The sequence below is a fragment of the Quercus lobata genome, chromosome 4 (genome assembly GCF_001633185.2).
Source record: "Quercus lobata isolate SW786 chromosome 4, ValleyOak3.0 Primary Assembly, whole genome shotgun sequence".
NCBI lineage: Eukaryota > Viridiplantae > Streptophyta > Magnoliopsida > Fagales > Fagaceae > Quercus > Quercus lobata.
Window position 1 is genome coordinate 42248197 of NC_044907.1, and position 20284 is coordinate 42268480.

A 20284-nucleotide genomic window follows, 5' to 3' on the forward strand; every position below is an offset into this window, starting at 1 on the left:
ATATAGAGGGAGATAGGACTGCATGAAGAAGAAGAAGAAGAAGGAGGAGGAGCTAGGAGATGGGCGTGCATTTGAAAGAGAGATTTTGATATCGGGGTTTATGGTTTTTTTGGAGACTCGGTGAGTGTGTTTGAGGGAGAGTGCTTTTTTTTTATTTTATAAATATTTCATCGGGTTTTGTTTTTTTGGTATATAGAGAAATTTAATATATATATATATATATATATTATTGATGTGAAAAATTGTGAAAGCTTCAAATCTTATGTGGCAAGCTCTTAGAAAGTCAAAAAAGTAATTAAAAAAAAAATGTTAGAGGCTTTGATTTTACAGTATATATAGATAATGTAATATCTAAAAGCATGCGAGTGTTTTTCTCTCTTTGGATATGAATGTTAGAGTGTCTTTGACTTTTGCTTATTTCTGATAGCTTATTTGCATAATATTTATCAAAATATATCATTTTAGTATTTTATAAGCAAATCTGTACAAAGCTCTATTATATAAGCCTAAAATAGAGACTAACCCAATAACTAACTCAAAATAGAAAATAACTAACTTGCTAATAGCTTTACCCACCTAAATAGTAGCAAATACTAAGGATCTATTTGAGATTCTATTTTGCTGAAATTGAAAACTTTTTATCGAAAGTATTGTAGATAAATGTAAAAGTTAACCGAAATAGTACAATGAGATTCATGAATAGTATCGAAAAGTGTAGTGGGGCCTAAGAATAGTAATAAAAATAAACTGAATAGTAAAATAAGCTAGTTTTTCAATCTGGAGCCAAACACACACTAACAAATAGAAACTCGATAGTTGGACTTAATCATCATGTGAGTGTTGCAACAGTGAGTTAAAACTGAACTAAAATTGTAGCTTTGTTCAATCTCAACTTCACATCGCTATCAATTAGTCCTAAACTGTTGCATCTTGAACTTATTCATATCTTAGCTTGATATTTTGAGAACATAAATGGGATATACATGGTTTTTAGACCTAGACTGTTCAAAAAACCAAAAAATGAAGAGGTTCAAGATTTTTAAGGTTTGACTGAGGTTGAATTGTGATTATGTCATAATTAATTTAGTAATTAATTAAAATATAAATTAATGTATATTAAATTTGTAAATATTAGCAAAATTGCCTAAAAATATCTATACAAAATGAAATAGACTTTCAAATAAATTTTTATGATATTATAAGGTTAATAGAAAATAATACAACATAAATAAACATGAAAAGAAACTTGTATAATTATCCTTCAAGTAGAAATAATTTTGATTAAATTAATTTTTTTTTTTTTTTTTTAGTAAGTTTCCATGCAAATGATTTATTCTTAAATCACAAGTAAATTTAGCAAAGAAAACAAATTTAGTAAATATTTAATAAATTGAGATAGAGGTGATAAAATAAGTTGAGAAATTATAAATCATGTAAGTATAAAATTAATATAATAATAGATCATAATTAAACACAAGGAGTTCAAGTGGTCTATTGGTTATAATGCTAATCTTTTTTTCGTTTTCTTTTTTAATAGAGTTGCAATGCTAGTCTTGGTTCTAAAGCGAGGGTGAGATCTTAGGTTTTACACCCCATAGCACCCAATTCAATTCATTTTCGTCCATTTTTGTCCACTTTGGTTTGCTCTTAAATCTATGATACTTCTTCTTCTTCTTCTTCTTTTTTTTTTTTTTTTTTTTTTTTTTTTTTTTTTTAATTTTATAAATGGTTTGCTCTGTAATCCATGATACTCCTTAAATATACAAAAAATATTATAGAAATATAAAACCTAAACCATTATGGGTTCTAATAACTTTTTGTTTGAGAAAACAAACTTAGGCTATGTTTATTTTGGGTGAAAATCACTTCCGGAAATGCGGGTGTTTGGTTGGTCCGGAAAATAGAATTTTCCGGAAATCAATTTCAGTTGACCGAAAAAAATACGCTTTGACCACGGAAATGAATTTCCGTTCCTATTTTCACTTCAAATGAATTCCGGAGAGAGAGAGAGAGAGAGAGAGAGAAGAGGCGAACCCCGAGCTCCAGTCCGACGATCGCATGCACCAGTCGCACCGGTCTCGTCGATCGCAGCACTGCGCCGATCGCACCGCGCCGCTTGATCTCGCGAGGTCCAGTCCACCGATCACACCTTCGATCTCGCCTCCGCGCAATCTCGCCTTCGACCCACTGATCTCTCTCTCTGTGTGATTTTGATTTCTGTGTGATTTTGATTTTTGTTGTTGTTGTGGTGGTGTGGTGGTGGTGTTTTGGTGGTTGTGGTTTTTGATTGCCGGAGTTTGCTACCATGGGTTGAATTGTCGTGTGAAAAATTTGTAGGAAAATAGCATTTTCAACAATACAACCAAACACCAGAAAAAAATTTTCACAACATTTTCTGAAATGCAACCAAACACTTAAAAATATTTTCCTTTCCGGAAAATAAGTATTTTCTGGAAAATCACTTACATGAAACAAACACAGAACATGAAACAAACACAGAATAGCAATTCAAAATCGGAATGGTGTTTGGATATGATTCTTACTGTTGAACAAGTGATCTTGAATTCTCGATTTGAATTTAAATGGAATTGAGTGACCCCATGTATTATTTACATACAAACCAATTGTAGTTCTGTTTGAAACGTTCATGAATTCAGGCTTGCTAGATTGGTTACCTTGGGTATGTACTGGGTCTTAGTTCTAGACTATAGTCATCTAGGATCGGAACTGATAAATTCCATCAAACTGTACAAGACATGGCCAGGTTGAACTTCCATTAAAAAAAAAAAAAAACACACAAACAAACAAACTTGTATGAGATTGATTTCTTTCGCCATAATTTACAGGAATTAGAGGATTTAAGGAAAGAAGAAATATCCATTTTTGCATAGCATACAAATCTGAATTTCTAGTACGTGTTTTATTTTATTTTATTTTTTTATATAAAAAAAATCATGTAGTTTTTTACCATTGCAATAAATACACGCATTTTAAAATCAATATGAGAGAAAAATAGAGAGAGAAATGCAAGAAGAGGCATATTTACACACGAGCAAATCTTGAACTCGCCTTAAAATAAATACATCATGAAAAATCTTAAAATTAATTTGTTTTAAAAATCTTGAACTAACCTTAAAATAAATACATTAAGAAAAATATTAAGATTGAATTTATTTATTTATTTTTATAATAGGTGAATGGGAGGGGAAAGGGAGGTAAAAATTCAACCCACATAGAACACGACAAAAAATGCTATTACTGCTAGATTATTACTTAAACCCAAAAATTAAATCCTACTATGGTGAATCAATAATGCAAGCTTTTCAAAGCATGAGAGAAACTGTAAAACAATGGCATATAAAAACTTATTAAGAACTTCAAGCAAGCAGTAGACTTAAACAAAGGATAATCCTTCAAAAACATCACTGAAGATCATCTAATGAACTAAAATTTATTGAATACCCAACATTTGACATATCGGAATTTGTTTTATCCCCCAAACATAGAGGGGAAGAAAAATGATGACTGAAAAGAAATACAGAATGTTTCTGAGCAGAAATTTAGATAGGGAAAAAAGAGAGAAAAAGATACAAGATACACAAACGAGAATATGGTCCCTACCTCTATACAAAGTGGAAAACTGTCTCACTTCCATTCTGAATCCAAAGAGAGGTACAGATATGGACTTTTATGGCACATCATTACAACAATATTACACTACAAAACATGTATGCTGTAATCTTAGTGGTGAACCTGTAATTTTAACAACCTAATTGATTATTTATGGTAAGCTACTACATATACATATTGGATCTACCATGACCATCATAAAACATGTTATCAGCAGGAGGTACCCCAACTGTCCGACTAGAAAAAGTTCGCGAAAATCCTTCACTAGGGGGCATCCTTGGCATTGTTCCAGTATAGGTGGGATAGGATGGATAAGAGGGCTGGGTTGAATTTGTGTATCTAGTGGAAGACGATAGGACTGTATCCCTGTAGGGATCAAATCGTGGCCTCTCAGAAGAATATCTTGACAACGTCCGACTGGTGAAATATGGATCAGATGTAGAAATATCAGATCTAGTCTCCAAGTAAGGACCGGTGACAAATCGATCACCTGCAGTTATTGCAACTCCTTTGTTGCGATAATAGTTTGTGGTACTCAAGCCTGAATCAAGGAAGTTGCCTTGCATATTAGCTTCCACTGAATAATCGGTTGGCAGCCTAAAAAGCCCAGCACATCCAACAGGAATCTCCATCCTGTCCCCAGGGTTCATGGCAGGGACAGAAGGTTTAGCAACAGATCTTCCTTCAATTAAAGGCACCTGATTAAATTTATTTTGCAGTGATACCCTTGCTTGTTTAAGTGAATCCAGCACACTACTCAAATGATCAGATGGTTGATGTGGCACCAATGCATAGTGGTCATTTCGGCTCCCTGAAGTATTGCCCTTTTGGAAACTACTCCCAGCAACAGATGAAGTTGAATGCACCGACTGGTTTCCAGGGGAACCATGTGAGTGTGGCTCATTATGCAAGTTATGTGAATATTTATAATGGTAGGTTTCTTGTCTCTCTTCATTTTGCTTCTCCTTCGCCATAGGGAATGCAAATTCTTGAGTGGAAGATTCAGAAGCGAAGCTATTCATGTTATTCTGATGCTGTGTACCTCCCATATTGACACTTGAAGGTTGCAGAACACCATTGGGCTGAGCTTTGGACAATTCTTTAGGGAAGCAAACATCTCTCACCTCTGACTTTTCCTCTTCAGCATAGGAGGCGACTGCCTCAGCCAGGTGGGGAGCTTGTGCCTTGATGTCATCTCTATCCTCAGTGACATCTGAGTGGTTTCCAGGATCGCAGGAATCCTAAACAATTTATGATCCAGAGTCAAGAACTTAAGATTTAGTGGAAGAAGAATTAAATAAGATGGAAAAAGTAACAAAGAAACTATTTCAAGTACAAATCCAATATATATACATAACTAAATAACTAATACAACTAGGAGAATGATACTTTCTTTTACCTTGCTCATCCCTCATCTTGAGCCAGGGGTAATATGAAACACTTCAGAAGGCTAACGCCTAATAAAGGAGACTTACACCCCACGCACTTCCAGTCCAAATTATGCAAAAGCAAATTGCCTTGAACCGCAAGGGGCATAGCACAATCGAATTGATTGGGGATCACACCTCACGAAGTGAATGTTACTAGTTCAAATATCCCCCTCCCCTTTGCTTGGGGCCAAAACTTAGTTGTTTTGAAAAACAAAAACAATAAAATATAAAAATAAAATAACAAAAAAAGGGAAGGAAATTGCCCCGTTTATTAAGGCCAGTCAACTTGTGGAGATCAAAGGCCGATGGCCCCAAATGATGTATCTCACGCAAATTAGTCCATGATTATGGATAATGGTAGGTGCCAAAAGGTTTGAATTGGAAGAGGACAATTACAATGGTCAGGAGGTACTTATTAAGTGCATGAACTATAGATGGTAGTGGCTGTTGTAGCAACAGGGGTTGGTGGTAATAGTTGCAGCAGTGAAAGTAGTCAAGAGGACTGTAGTAATGAGTGGTGGCTGAGATAATGGAGGAGGTGTGGTAGCAGTGGTAGTGATTGGGCAGATGTTCAACCCATACTTTTTTTATTGGTAGATAACAAATGCACCCAGGGGACACTAAACCCACAACCTCACCCACCACCTTAGTCTTACAAGAAGAAGAGAGAACATTTGAGCTAAAGTTCATTCGCAAAGGTTCAATGCATACTTGTTTTATTCTCAGAAGCTCGTGTTTCCTAGTACCACTTTTTAAATTAAGAGAATATATTTGGAATAAGAATCACTCAAATGCGAGAACCCTTAAAGAATTACAAATGGACACTCATGATGTCAAAAAAATCATCAATAGAACTACAGGACAAATTGTTTCAAAATAAACACAGCAATATATTACCAAACATGTTTTTGGGCAATGTCATCCATATTCCATACTCTGGAACAAGAGTACAACATATAACAAAACCAGTCCCATATGCTCTAAACCTTCTTTTCTTTTTTTTAGTTGGAGGGAGGGTGTAGAGGAAGTAAATTTTGAATCCAATCTCTATCATATACATAAGTAACTATGATTTTAACCAAAAAAATAAAGCTCCCATGTGACAGCTACACTAACAGACATAGGAGTGCACTAGTGCATACATACATACCCACACTCACACACCCCCACACCACCCACCCACCCACATATCTCATATTCTCATTAGCAAAGAAATCGCAAAAACGTTGATCTCAAATTCTCGGTACTTTTTTCTTTAAGATTTTCCTATTCACGAGGGAGATGGGTTATTTTACGTAAGGATAAATTTAAATCAACATTTCTTTTTTCCTAATGACCAAAAGTATACATAACGTCATTAGGCATCAGCATTATATGCATTAACTTACAATATACTATTACTATTTACCACAAGGAAAAGCAATAAGAAACAAAAAATCAACTAGAACTAAGTATCTCAATGACAATCACATTGCACAAATAGAAGACATTACAAAAGCTTTTACTGCCAACACAGTTCAAATTCTTACATCATTCTTGTGCATAAAAGGAAGATGAGACATAATGATAAAATCAACCAACAGTAACAAACTAAAATCAAAGGAGGATAGCTCATTTTGATTAAAAGTATGATTACTATTCTCCCCACTTAAGTCTTTTTCATTGTTCCCATTCCAATAGCAAGTGGCAAATAGGATGGAAAAACTTCAAAGGGATTTCCTCTGAGGTGGTATAGGGGATGATCATAAATTTCCTACTTAATTGGCAAACTGTTTGTGCCTTTTTTTTTTTTTTTTTTGGGATAGGTACCAAACTGTTTGGGCTTCTGTTCAAGCTGGAGGATTAGGGAATAGAAAGCTGTTGGTTTTTCAAGATTTTACTTAGCAATGGTTGTGTGCATAAGCAGCGAAGAGAGATGCATGATGGGGTAAGGTGAAAGATGAAAAAAGAAATGTCCCTTCCTAGGGCAGATGGTGTTCAGACGTAGTAGGGGATTCTTACAGAGTGTCTATGGAAACACATTGGAGGTGTTTGGAAAACTTTCTTAGATTTGCAAGGTTTGAGGTAGACGATGGTACCAGGACTCATTTCTGGCATGCTTGCTGGAAAGGAGATTCACCTTTCTTGGGCAGGTATCTTGAACTCTTCATGATTGCCAGGGAGAGGGATGGACAAGTGGAAGATTACATAAGTGATTAAATGGAAGCCTATATTGGAACCCTATATTCCTGGGAGCAATTTAGTATTACTCCATGAAATTTACAGAGCACTTCTGGATCACTCATATTCTGTTAAAATTAGAAAGGAGGGAGCAGATAAAATGATTTGCAGAACAAGTGGATTTCAGGTTAAGAGCTACAAGGGGTTGAAATCCAGGGGGTGGGGGGAAGGGAGTAAGAACTCTGCCACATGATGCTTTCTCATGTGGACCACTGAGTTAGGGAAAATTCTGAGAGGATAATTTGAGGATGCATGGCAAAATAATTCTGGATAAGTGTTGTATGTGAAAGTTGAATAGAGAGTCTGCAAAACAATTATTTTACACTGCAAAAATGGCACAGGAGTTGCGGACACTAGTTTTATATCTATTCTTGGGTGATGTCGAGTTCAGTAGATGACCTTTTGGCAGGATGGAAAAAGGAAATTGGTAAGCATAATAATGGGGAGATTTAGCTATGTTTAATGTGGAGAATTAGAATTTGGAGAGAAAGGAACATGCACACTTTTTAAGGGAAAGGGCCTACCTATAGTGCAACAAAAGTTTTTATTCTTAAAGTACTTTTATGAGTGGATGTTGACTTCCCATTCTTTCTCTTCCCTGAGCTTTGTTAATTTACCAGCTCATACGAATTTTATATAATAGTCTTGGATTTTTTTTCTTTTGGCTTTTCCTTTGTATTCTATGTTTGTAATCCTTTTTGCATTTCTTCATTGAATTAGTTACTTATTAAAAAAAAATAGTAAAAAACTAAACAAAACTTTGTATAGCATACAAGTGACACTAAAAAGTTGAGGCAGAAGCAGAATCATCCAATGAGTTCTAGTTCAAATAGCACTTCCTCCTTCCAAAAGAATGGTTTGGAGGGTTAGGTCATGGGTTCACATCAACTGGATACATGTGCAATCTGTGAATAAGATTAAAATAAAGCTGAAGCAAAAGCGTTCAAATGGCTAAAAGGCCTCTAATGAAGCATACCGGTGTACTACTGTTATTTTCTCTGAACTTCTCTTCCCATTCTCTTTGAGCTTTTTCCATTTCTTCATATTGGCCAATGAGTTGTGCTTGATCTTCTAGTGCTTTTTCCATATCTCTGTCTCTTCCATATCCATTGCAATCAAGGTCATTATCTCCTACGTTCCTATGATTTTCTAAGCAACTTGGAAGTGGACCATCTTGTACAACTTTCTCTTGGATTTTAGAACCTTCTTTCAGCCCACCATTTGAGCAAATTGGAAAACCTTCTGAAGAGGTGGCCACTCCATTTTCTTCAGAACCAACCTTCACAGGCTTTGTTTTAAACTCCTCAACAACAGATCTGAGAACACAAGAAAAACAAACATAAATTTCTTCAATACACAGGTAGTGAAGTGTTGAGAACTAAATAGGAATGAGAAAATACATGGTGTACATTCAATACTTGACAAGAACTAAGAGAGTTGGAACAGAATCCGACCACCAGATGAATGAAATTAGTCAATTAAACAAAGAGTAGCATAGTTATAATCTTCTTTTTGCTTTATAATTTTTCCTTGTTATGTATTACTTTGCACAGATGTCAAATAGAAACTTTATGAGCATGATGATGTTGAAACTAACAAAATGTTTTAGATGGTGTCAGGGTTGCACAAGAACTACAAGCTAATAAAGCATATACTGTTTTATACAAAAGATGGCAAAACCACATTAACTCTTACAAACTTAATAATAAATTTCTTATGTTGATCAAATGAGGGAAAAAGAAAATAAATATTCTTATTTTTAATTCGAAAAAACAAGAGAAAAAGGAAAATGAACTGACCCTGCCTCTCTGCGTCTTATCTGGCGGCATGATTTACCTAAGTGATGTTTTGGGGAAGAAGAATCTGTGGAAGCCAAACTGCTCCTTCTTCTCATAGAAGAGTCCTTGTACTTCTGAAAATAACGTGGAGAATCATTGCGGCCTTTCCAAGACAAGCTTCTTCCACGTACTGGAGAAGAATCAAGGTCAGAACCTGAAAGATCCCCTGATTTATTTTGTCTGACTTTTGAATTGAAAGAGCAGTGCTCCTCTTCTGTTGTAGACTTATGAACTGCTTTGGATTCATGGGAAGTTTCTTCGTCTGAGCTCAAATCATATTCCTCAGAAACATCACTTAATCCTTGGCTTTCCAAAATGGCAAGAACATCTGCTGTTGCCTTCTCAGCTCTCTTTCGTTGAAGAGACACAATCTTTAGCTGTTCCTCCAATTCTGCCACCTAATTGATAAACATAACCAACATTTCAGGATGACAAACAGATCAAGAGAGAGAGATAGCAGTTCTTCACTCAGAAGGTCAAAAAAAGTTAACTCCAAAGAGTGCAGAAAATACATTAAAACATACCCTTTTTGCCAGTTCGTCAACTCTCTGCCTTGCACTTCTTGAGACAGATCTTTCTGACAGCAATCTTGCCCGAAGGAATTCAATAGTCATTGTAGATGAGTCTTCCATGCCAGAATTTGTTCTGATAAACAAGAAGCCCCCCAGTTAATTATATAAAAATTATAAAATTATAAAAAAAAATCCCAAAACCATTTTACATGATACAAAATACCTACATAATTTACACATGACACTTTGCGTTCAACCTAAAACATGGATGCCTTGTGTGCCTATGCATCCATGTGTGCTTATCACGCATTGAAACCATATGTTACTTAAATAATTGAATAAAACCACATACAACTTCTTTTCTTTTGACAATTCAATAGTTGGGGCTTGGGGGATTAAAACCATGGATGTCTACCTTGGAAACACTAGGAGATGCCAATTGAGCTACAAGACTTTTGGCACAAACAACTTCTTTTCTCACTGATCTTTCATAAATAAGAATCAAACCAAGCTTCACTTTATTAAGCAATCTAGCAGGTGGTTTACAATCCTTCTCAATGAATTCTTTTTACTTACCCAAAATAAATAAGTAACCTACCAACCTCCAAATAATCCAAACACTAAATACAATTTGTTTCAATGAGAAACACTAGGATCTCTCATATATCTAACATGAAAGGATATTCTTTCTGTCATGAATCTAGCTAACTGAGAAGACACCATGTGATAAATCCGTCTAAAGCTTCACCTGAGGATCTTCTCTAATTATCAACATAAAAATAAACAAGAAAATTTGTGACTACTACTTTTAAAACAAGCAGAACATTGATAGGGATTCAATCATAAATCTAGAAGAAACAAACAAAGAACCAAAGTAAATGAAAAGTGGAAAGAACAGCTTAATTTACCAGCTTGAACAAACCCCCGATACTCTAGCAACACAGTTTGAGAAATTCCTAATTAACAAACTGCAAACCATTCACCTCCAAAAAGAAGCTGAATTCCCAAATTGTTTATATTTAAATGGATACATTCTCTATCACTCTAACCAATAGTCAGACAAGGGGATTGGATTTCAAATCTTCTAGTTGGAGCTTGAAAGAATAGACTTTCACCTCAATCAACCCATGCAGTAGCACGGACTCAGTTGATCCACATCCTAAACAATAAAAAATCTATAATTTCAAAGTTTAGTTCTTTCATTTTCCAACATTTCCTTAGCAATTCAATCAAGCTGTAAGCAAAAACCAAAATCCAGACACTCCAAAGGATAACTATATGATTTTAGAAACTATTAAAACCACAAAATTACACAATCCCAATTGATCCTCAAGTTCAAACTTTCAATTTCCTAACTTCTCCTTAGCTTTCTCAGTAGCCAAACATAAACCAACAGAAACCTAGTACAAACAAACACTTCCAACAACAAAAAAAAAACACACATAAAACACAAAACCCAGAATCCAAAAACACTTCAATCAGGTAAATCCGTAACTAAAAGCACCAAAAACAAAGAAATGAAAGAGACCCAGATGATGATTACCTCTGATCTTGCTCTTCCTGGTCTGGATTAAGCATTATCAAACAGAAAAAAAAACAACCTCAAACCCACCAAAACCCCAACTTCAAAATTCACTCTCTGCAACAAAGAAAGACAGAAAATGACTCTGAAGAAAGAGCATAGAGCAGAAGAGAATAGAACCAAAAAAAAACCCAAAATGTGTGATTCACATAAAATAAAATAAAAAAAGCTATAGAGAATTTTTGAAGTTAGTAGTAGTAGTAGTTTTGGTCCTACCTCAAAAGGAAAACTCCATGTAACAGAACCGAGGACTTTTACTTTCACACTGAGGAAAAAAAAAGAGAGAGAGAGAATCTGGTCCGTTGAGAATGAAGACAGGAAGCTTCTTTTCCTTTTCACTCCGCCATCCACAAAACATAATAAATTTTGGGCCAAACAAAACCCACACTTCCTGTCCAATACACTCTCTTTGCTTTGATTTCTCTCTCTCTCTTTGTTTTTGTTTTTTGTTTTTCATTTTTAACTTTTTTTTTTTCCCATTATTCATAGAAAAAAAAAAGCTTTTTTTTTCCTTTAAAAAAGTTAAAGCTTTTTTCTGGGATTTCTATTTTTTTTTTTCATTGTTGGTCAAACTATATTCTTTAACTTTTCCAATGAGTTAAAAGTAGACCCGAAAACCAGAAAAAGTGTTTCTAGAAAATTGAAACAGAACTATTTTGTAGGGTTACTGCCAAATAAATTTAATAAAAAAATTATTTTCTTTTTTGGAAAAGTTAACCAACGTACGCTCTGCAAGAATAAATACTTGTAGTGTATGAGACGCAATAGTTGGAGTTCAAACTTTCAAGAGGAAACTTCATACACATATACACTTATGTGACGTTTAGTACGTGATAATGTTTTAAGATTCCCATAAATATTTAAAAATTCTTATATTTGGTTGCAAATCACACTAGGGAATTAGATATCAAAGGAATCTAGATTCCTCTTTTAACTCCATTTTAGTAGGAATGTGGATTCTATTTAAAATAGGTGGGTATCCAAATTCTTAAACTTAAAGGAAATTGTATTTTCTTATAAATTGACAATTTTATCCATTCTTCCTTATCATTTAAGCAATTTAGATAAAATATAAAACAAATCATCAACATCTTTTCTCACTAATACAACATTATTTCTTTTTGCCAAAACAATATAAACAGGATAGACAATTCTGTTGCTGTATTCATCTTTTTTTCTTTTAGATGATAGTTTTAATGAATTTGTTATAATTTATAGTTTATATATATTTTTTCATTATTTATTTAGAGGAAGGTTATTATTTTATTTTTTTAGACTTATATTGGATTTACAAATCTAAGGATAGAATGAGAAAAATAAATAATTCAGTTAAGATTTCTAGGAATAAACCAAACATTATAATTTCACATTCTTAAGAATCTTATTAAATTTCCAATTAAATCAAACATAGGAATAGTTACATTCCTAGACACTTTAGATTTCCCGTACCAAACGCTATCTTAGATTGGATTAAAGTAGAATTTCTATCTTATATATATATATATATTTATAAACTTTTTATGGAAAAGGAAAAAACAATTAATTTTTTTGACGACTTTTTATGCTTCTCTAACAAAAAGTAATGTCAAAATTTTTCTAAAATAGTTTATTAATAATTATCATAAAGGTAATAAGACCATTTTATTTTTTTTCAGCAAAAAAATATCTTTTCTTTTTCATTATTTTAAAGAAAAGATTAATAAGATCTGTTGTTATTCAATAGAAGGCCGCACAATAATTATTTCATCAATAACTCACATTAACGGACTTTAAAAAAAAAAAATTGCTACTTTTACACTATCTTTTTCTTTTTGAAGTAAAAAAAAAGGGGCTACTTTTACACTTATCTATAAACTTTGATAGACCAATTATTATTTATTGTACTAGTTTGTTACTGTTTAGTGATCAAATATTAAAAGTTAGTATTAAAATAATCGTATTTCTTTTTTAAACGAACGACTTACTATTGCTATTAGTTGACTTGCCCTTAAATGAACTAAAAGAATTGCCGACCCTAAGGCCTAAGTAGAATAAAGGAAAAAAAAAAAAATAAAAGCCAGTTTATTTATTTTATATATGGACAAAACTTATGTTTAGGTTCTGTTCTTTAGGATCTTATTTTAAGATTATGTTATATGATTATTTAACTTAAAAAATACACTTCCATCTATGAAAAAAAAGGCACATGATAGTGTAGAGAGGGAAAATTCTCGACCTATCACAAGCTGACACGTCACATTACCAAGTCCACAAAATACAGCCAATTACAGAGTACCATGTATTGCTGCTAGGTTTTGCTATCACTATTCAGAAGCCAACAGAAATTTGCCAAGTGTCATGCAAGAACCAATCAAGCAGCCTCGCACGTGTAAGCGATGACTCAAGCAACCTCGCACGTGTAAGCGATGACTCAAGCAGTCTAACATGTGTAAGCGATGACACAAGCAGACCAATTAGGCTGTGACATGTGTCACCAATCAAGTTCCGCCACGTGTCGCTCACCCACCCCAAAACTCCTATAAATAGAAGCCTTCCTGAGACATTTAGGAGGACCAGGATTCAGAAGGGAAAAAGCTCTGCTGGAATCAAGCCCTGAAGCCTCCAGGAACTTCAAGAACTTCAACCCCAAAATCGGAGAACATTCGAAGCAGAATCATCCAGATCATCTGCCTAGATCCTAAAGTTTGCGGGAATCAAGCTCAAAGGTCCGAAAACATCAACAAATCATAAATCAGTGAAGCTCTACAGATTCAAGCCTCTAAAGCCCCGAAGAACTTCCACCACAAATCTTCAAATACAAAGAACATTCGAAGCAGAATCATCCAAACTATCTGCCTAGATCTCAAAGTTCACTGGAATCAAGCTCAAAAGCCTCCAGAAACCTCAAACAACCACAAATCAGTGAAGCTCCACGGATTCAAGCCTCTAAAGCCTCGGAGAACTTCCACAACAAACCTTCGAAGACGACGAACGCCCGAAGAACACAAAGAACACGAAGAACAAAGAATTTCTAACAAGCTCATAGCCAGAGATTCATTGTAATTCTGTTCCAAAGATCTTCGATCCATTCCTCAACCAAATTGAAGTACATCGGGTGTTCGAATCAAAATCACATTACTACAAATCCAATCAACAAATCTTTTAAGGAGATCGAATCAGAGGATAACTCTTTTGTAATCACAAAGAATTGTACCACACAATCATCAATACAAATTCGCATTTGTGAAACTATTTTCACTTGTTCGACTTTATTTCCAAACGAGAGATTTAGTCGCTTACAGATAGAATCTTAAGAGAGGAATTTAAGAAACAGCACCTAAGTACTGTACTTAAATCTTGTTCTTTATATATTGTCCAATTATTAAAAGAATTTAGGTTAGTTTGTTCTTTGACATGGTTTTGAAAATCTATAGGGACGGCAGCATAGTTTGTTTGTTTGTTTTTTGTTTATATATATATATATATATATATTTTTTTTTTAATGCTTACTAGGATCGTCAATTATTATTTTGGGTGGGAATGAGACAATTTCAGGCAATATTGGACTCTACCTAAGCTGTGTTAGAGTGTGACTGATGATTAAAAATAAAAGTTATGTGCAAGGATATTTGTACTTATATAAAATTAGATTTTAAAAGTCATATATAAATAAGAAATGAAAATAAACCGACATTTTTAGCTCTAAAAAAAAATTCCATTCATACCAAAAAGAAGTTGAAGAGAAATTTGGGATGTGAGATACGTGTGGAGGGTAATGGTTAGAGTTTAAGTTTTTAGAAAAGAGTTTCATCACATATATACCTAAATTATGTTAGAGTATAATTTCTATCTTTTATATATATATACACACACACAATTTTGGAGTAATAATTGAGCTGTGCTTAAACCAAGTGGACACGTTGGGCTTTGGGCTAGACAGATTCCTAATGACATATGTGCTTGGGTTAGCGTAGGCCTATGGTCGAGAGATCCATATACTAACTAAAGTGGCTTGGGCTCAGTTGCAGCCCACAACTAGGAGATTCTTATAAATCGGCTCAACAATAGCTCATAAACCATGACAGCCATGCGTACAAGTAGGTCTTGTGTTTAGCAAAAGCCATAAAAACCTAAATGAATGAGATTGATAATAATTACACAATTTTTATATGGGACTTATACCAAAGCACGATGTTAAAATGTGAAATCATGTTTTGATTATTTCAAAACATGATTTCAACTGAAGTATATACAACAGTATGTAACTTAACGTGTGTAATAATAATTTGTGATGAATGAATTAAGGTTAGATTGGATTAACAAAAATACAAAATACCCTCTTGTCAAACTATTGTAACAAAATAATGACACAAACAAGATCCCTTGAAAGCTTTACTACATGAACATCAAGTTGCCATTGAGGAAAAAAGAAAAAAAAAAAAGAAAAAGAAAAAAGAAGAGTGATTCAACTACATGATTAAGCACAAGAAAGCAAAATAACTTAGAACTGAGAAGTCTGGTTCTCCCACAAGGTCCAAGCCCATGCTGATTTGGGGGCTATGGTAGGAGCAATGGTTTGGTTGGTCAAGATATGTGCAAATGGCCATCGCCACATTCAATGCGGGCTTTATCATGAAAAGGTGTATGATTACATTAATTATTATCCGTAACAATTAAGCATGAATCAACGTAATAATCAACGTATTAGAAATTAAGATTTTAATCCTTAGGAAATCATGTGGTGGGTGTCACACACATAATCTCTCCATGTCAAAAAAAACAAAAAGTGCTTAATAACTTCCTTTTAGATTTTGTTACAGCCTTTTAGTGATAATATGTAAAATAAAATGAATAGCAAAATAGGATTTAAAAAAAAAAAAAAAATCTGAAGTAAGATAGTAAGACTTTAGTTCTTGAAAAAATCGTACATGCATTGTCTTCAACAACAGAACCTCATCTATGTATATACCATTTAATTTTGAACTGAAATCATGTTTTGAATAGCAATTTTAGTTCAAAACTCTTTGAACTGAAATCATGACACAATTTCAGTTGAAAAAATAATTTGTGCATGCAACAATATATGTACTAAAAATCAGCCAAATGAAATTATCAGCATTTTGTGCGGTTGGCATCACTCATTACAGTAGCTAACCGAGTCTCAGTTGTTATCATTGATTCATTATCCAATGTAGTTCAAAAAGCACACGTATGTATTGAGTCTATTGACCCTTACACCAACCCTCTTGTCCTGCTTTCACGCCCTATGAATTCTCGCTGTAAAAGTTTTTTTTTCCTTCTCCTCAAGTCTCTCAATCCAGTGCCACGCCAACTCATGTTCAATTTAATAAAAACCATTCGGCATAACGCAAACCAATTAACACCAAGGAACAAATATAAGGAGAGAGAGAGAGAGAGAGAGAGAGAGAGAGAGAGAGAGTGCAAATATGGATGCTACACAAAGGAGGCTAAGCATTCTAATGCTACCATGGTTGGCTCATGGTCACATATCACCCTCCTTAGAGCTATCAAAGAAGCTCACTGAGAGAAGCTTTCACATATATTTTTGTTCCACACCTATCAACCTCGATTCCATCAAGCCAAAACTTTCTGAAAAGTACTCTCATTCAATACAACTTGTGGAACTCAATCTTCCATCATTGCCTGAGCTTCCTCCTCAGTATCACACAACCAAAGGCCTCCCACCCCACCTCAATAGCACCCTCAAAATGGCCTTTGACATGGCCAGTCCTAGCTTCTCCAACATGCTCAAGACCTTAAAGCCAGATTTGGTTATATATGATTTTCTTCAGCCTTGGGCACCGTCAATAGCTTACACCCATAATATCCCAGCTGTTAACTTTATAACTACTGGAGCTGCCGCGACTTGTTTTGTGCTTCATGCCATGAAAAACCCAGGTGAGGACTTTCCTTTTCCAGAACTTCATCTTCATAAATATATGAAAGTGAGGTTAACCAATTCGCTTGAAGGTTCTTCCACTGTCCACCCTTACATTAATGGCAAAGAACGCATTCTTCAAAGCTTTGCACTATCTTCTAATATCGTTTCGATGAAGACTTTTAGAGAACTTTAGGGGAAATATATTGATCTCCTTTCTTCTCTAATTGAAAAGAAGGTTGTTCCAGTTGGTCCACTTGTTGAAGACCCTGTATGTGAAGATGAGAAATCCAAGACCATTGACTGGCTTGACAAGAAAAAAGGGTCTTCAACTGTGTTTGTTTCGTTTGGTAGTGAGTATTTTCTGAGTAAGGAAGAAATGGAAGAGATAGCTCATGGGCTTGAACTTAGCAAGGTGGATTTCATATGGGTTGTTAGGTTCCCTGTGGGAGAGAAAATTAAGCTTGAAGAGGCGCTACCAGAGGGGTTTTTGGAAAGGGTAGGAGAGAGAGGAATTGCTGTTGAGGATTGGGCACCTCAAGCAAAGATTCTGAGGCATTCAAGCATTGGGGGGTTTGTGAGTCATTGTGGATGGAGTTCTGTGATAGAAAGCATAAAGTTTGGTGTGCCAATCATTGCCATTCCCATGCAACTTGATCAGCCATTGAATGCTAGAGTGGTGGAGGAAGTGGGTGTAGGTATGGAGGTTAAAAGAGACAGAGATGGGAAGCTTGAAAGAGTAGAGGTTGCAACTGTGATTAGAGAGGTAGTGATGGGGAATATTGGAGAGAGCATAAGGAGGAGAGCAAGAGAAATGAGTGACAGTTTAAGAAAGAAAGGAGAGGAGGAGATAGAAGTGGTGGTTGATGAATTGGACCAGCTTTGTGCAGCAAGAAGTTAGTTTCCATGGTTGCACCAATTCTCCTGATAGTAAATATATGTATATATATAGCCTTGTTTGGAATATGTATGGTGTTCTTTGAGCACTGTCTTTAACTGAAAAAACTGGATTTTTCAGGTCTTATATGAAGATGGGATGAGTTGATTCACTGGAGCATTCAAGATTTCAAAGGCAGTAGTTTTAAAGAAGTGCAAAATTGCCTAGGTTGCTTCAATCTACTGCATTCGGCTCCAACAAAATGCTCGGATTTTGTAATGGTGTTTCATCGGAAGAAGGTCATCTATTCCATTATAGATGACATTAGATTTAGAGCTAGCTCTTGTCATAGTAAATGTGAAAAGAACTCAAATCCAAAACAGGGTACTTTGTAGTTGTTTGAGAATTCCTTTTATCTGGGTGTCAGTGTAGTTAATTGTAGTGTAGTCTTTTGCAATAAAAGATCTTGATCATACAGAGATGGGAATTATTCCGACCTCAAATAATCACTAGTAAATCTTTGCAGGAACCACAGCCAGCTCTAAGAGTAGGCCACTGCCGCAACTCCATAGCCCACGCTGCATACTATTGAAAAAATCTTAAAATTGTGATCAAATAATTGGTTCCACAACAAGATTAGTTGTAACCACACTCATTGTTATTGTTGGTATGGGTGTTTCATACACAGGCTTTTTCCTTCGTGTCCCACATTGGTTAGAAGCGAACCATATGATGTTTTTATAATATTAAGTCGATAAGCGCAGTATTGGATATGAGCTTTCTATCACCCCTGCATGTTAAACCCAAATCCATTTAGTTTTGTTTTGTGCTATATTTTTTCCTTTAAATTTCTTCAGCCTATTGGGCATTAACTGGGTAGATTAATGCTAGAGATACAAATTATTTTACAAAATTTTTTACAAACTGTGTTGATGTAGTGAGTGATTATTAGTAAATGAAAAATTAATAATAATGGCGAGCTTAGTTTGATGAAAACCAATAAAAAGTTAACTACATTAACATTTTATAAAAATGTTGTAAAATAGTGCATTACTCTATTTTTTTTCATTTTATTTTCTTCATCCCATTGGGCATTAAATTTGTACAGTAACCATTAGAAGTTAGGCCTGTCAAGGTAACCATTAGGGGTTAGACCCATTGGAGAGCCCACATCCCTTCTCTTTAGTTCTTTTTTTCTCCTGCCGCAACTCTTTCTGCCTCTCTGCTCCTCCGTTCTTTTTCTTCTCCCACTAAATTTCAGCTCTCGTTTTTTGGTTTAAGGAAAGGCAAAGTAAAATTTTTTTCTTAGTTCTTCGTGATTGGACATGCATCCGTTTTGAAAATAGTTGCAAGTCTAATATTAGGGGTTGTTTGGCTAAAAGAGTTACATGTACCAAGTTCCATGTTGAGTGGCATAAATCAACATTTAAGAATAATGCTATTGCATGATTTTATAGTTTTGTAAGACCTAGTACTAGCTCTATGCTATAAACAATTAATGCAGTTGCCTAAGGGCTCAATTTAAAAAAAGCCCCTCAAATTTTAACCGATATCTTTATTTCGTTTATTGTAATAGTATTAAAAGCATGAGCAATGGTGGTGTAAAAAATTTAGCAATTTAGCGCCACAAAAGTTACTTTATTTATTTTATCACCTCACTTTACAAAACACTCAATATCAATTGTTTTTATTTTAGTATTCATCACAATAAAATAATATAAATAAGACAACAAAATAATCTATCTACTAAAATAAACAACAACCACCACCCCAACATAATAAAAAAATATTTTTTTTACCATCTTAGCTACCATGCAGAGCCATCTTTGGCTGTGCACTATAGCTCAACAGCAGGGAAAAAAAAAGGGTTTGCTCCACTGATGCAACCCACTTTTACTATATTTTGAAAGTAAATTTAGCTATGTACGTTCACAACATTTTTCATAATACTTTTACTTTCAAAATGCTAAATTTACTTTCAAAATATAGTAAAAGTTGCACTATCCCTTACTTTTGTAGATTTGGTTGGCCTCTCTTTTCAAATCTACAAAAGTTGCACTATCCCTTACTTGGGTGTATGCACCTCCTCCCTTCACTTCTCCTTTGCGCACGTATTTACCCCAATATCTGATTAAATTCATATTAGCCTATTAATCACCACAATTAAAATGAATAAAATAGTCTCTCTCCTTTTCAATATGAAATTAAACATTTTTACTAACTTCTCATATTCCATATAAACTCCCACATCTTTACATTTATGTTGTAATATAAATCAATTTTAATTATATAATATTAAAATGCTCCAGCAATCCCC

General features: G+C 34.4%; 1 protein-coding gene and 1 pseudogene across 2 annotated transcripts; one reads left to right on the forward strand and one right to left on the reverse strand.

Moving 5' to 3' along the window:
* Nucleotides 1-3432: 3432 nt before the first annotated feature.
* On the reverse strand, nt 3433-11599 carry LOC115986388. Of its 2 annotated transcripts, XM_031109339.1 has the most exons (6): nt 11429-11599; nt 11174-11269; nt 9643-9763; nt 9080-9516; nt 8257-8596; nt 3451-4871 (listed from the first exon to the last, which is right to left on the reverse strand). In XM_031109339.1, the coding sequence occupies exons 2-6, from the start codon at nt 11206-11208 to the stop codon at nt 3795-3797; spliced, it is 2010 nt and encodes a 669-aa protein (XP_030965199.1). In that variant the 5' UTR covers nt 11209-11269; nt 11429-11599; the 3' UTR covers nt 3451-3794. The 2 variants fall into 2 exon arrangements, with proteins under 2 accessions (XP_030965200.1, XP_030965199.1); XM_031109340.1 differs by lacking the exon at nt 11174-11269 and having other exon boundaries at nt 3433-4871.
* A 5039-nt stretch (nt 11600-16638) lies between these two features.
* LOC115985217 lies at nt 16639-17991 on the forward strand (annotated as a pseudogene).
* The last annotated feature ends 2293 nt before the right edge of the window (nt 17992-20284 follow it).

Excerpts from the sequence above, each read along its gene's own strand:
- LOC115986388 (XM_031109339.1), bottom strand. The coding sequence starts at position 11,208 with ATGCTTAATCCAGACCAGGAAGAGCAAGATCAGAG. Across the intron at positions 9,764-11,173 it reads CAGGAAGAGCAAGATCAGAG|AACAAATTCTGGCATGGAAG; the intron begins GTAATCATCATC and ends CTTGTTTATCAG. Across the intron at positions 8,597-9,079 it reads ATAAGACGCAGAGAGGCAGG|ATCTGTTGTTGAGGAGTTTA; the intron begins GTCAGTTCATTT and ends TTGTGTTCTCAG.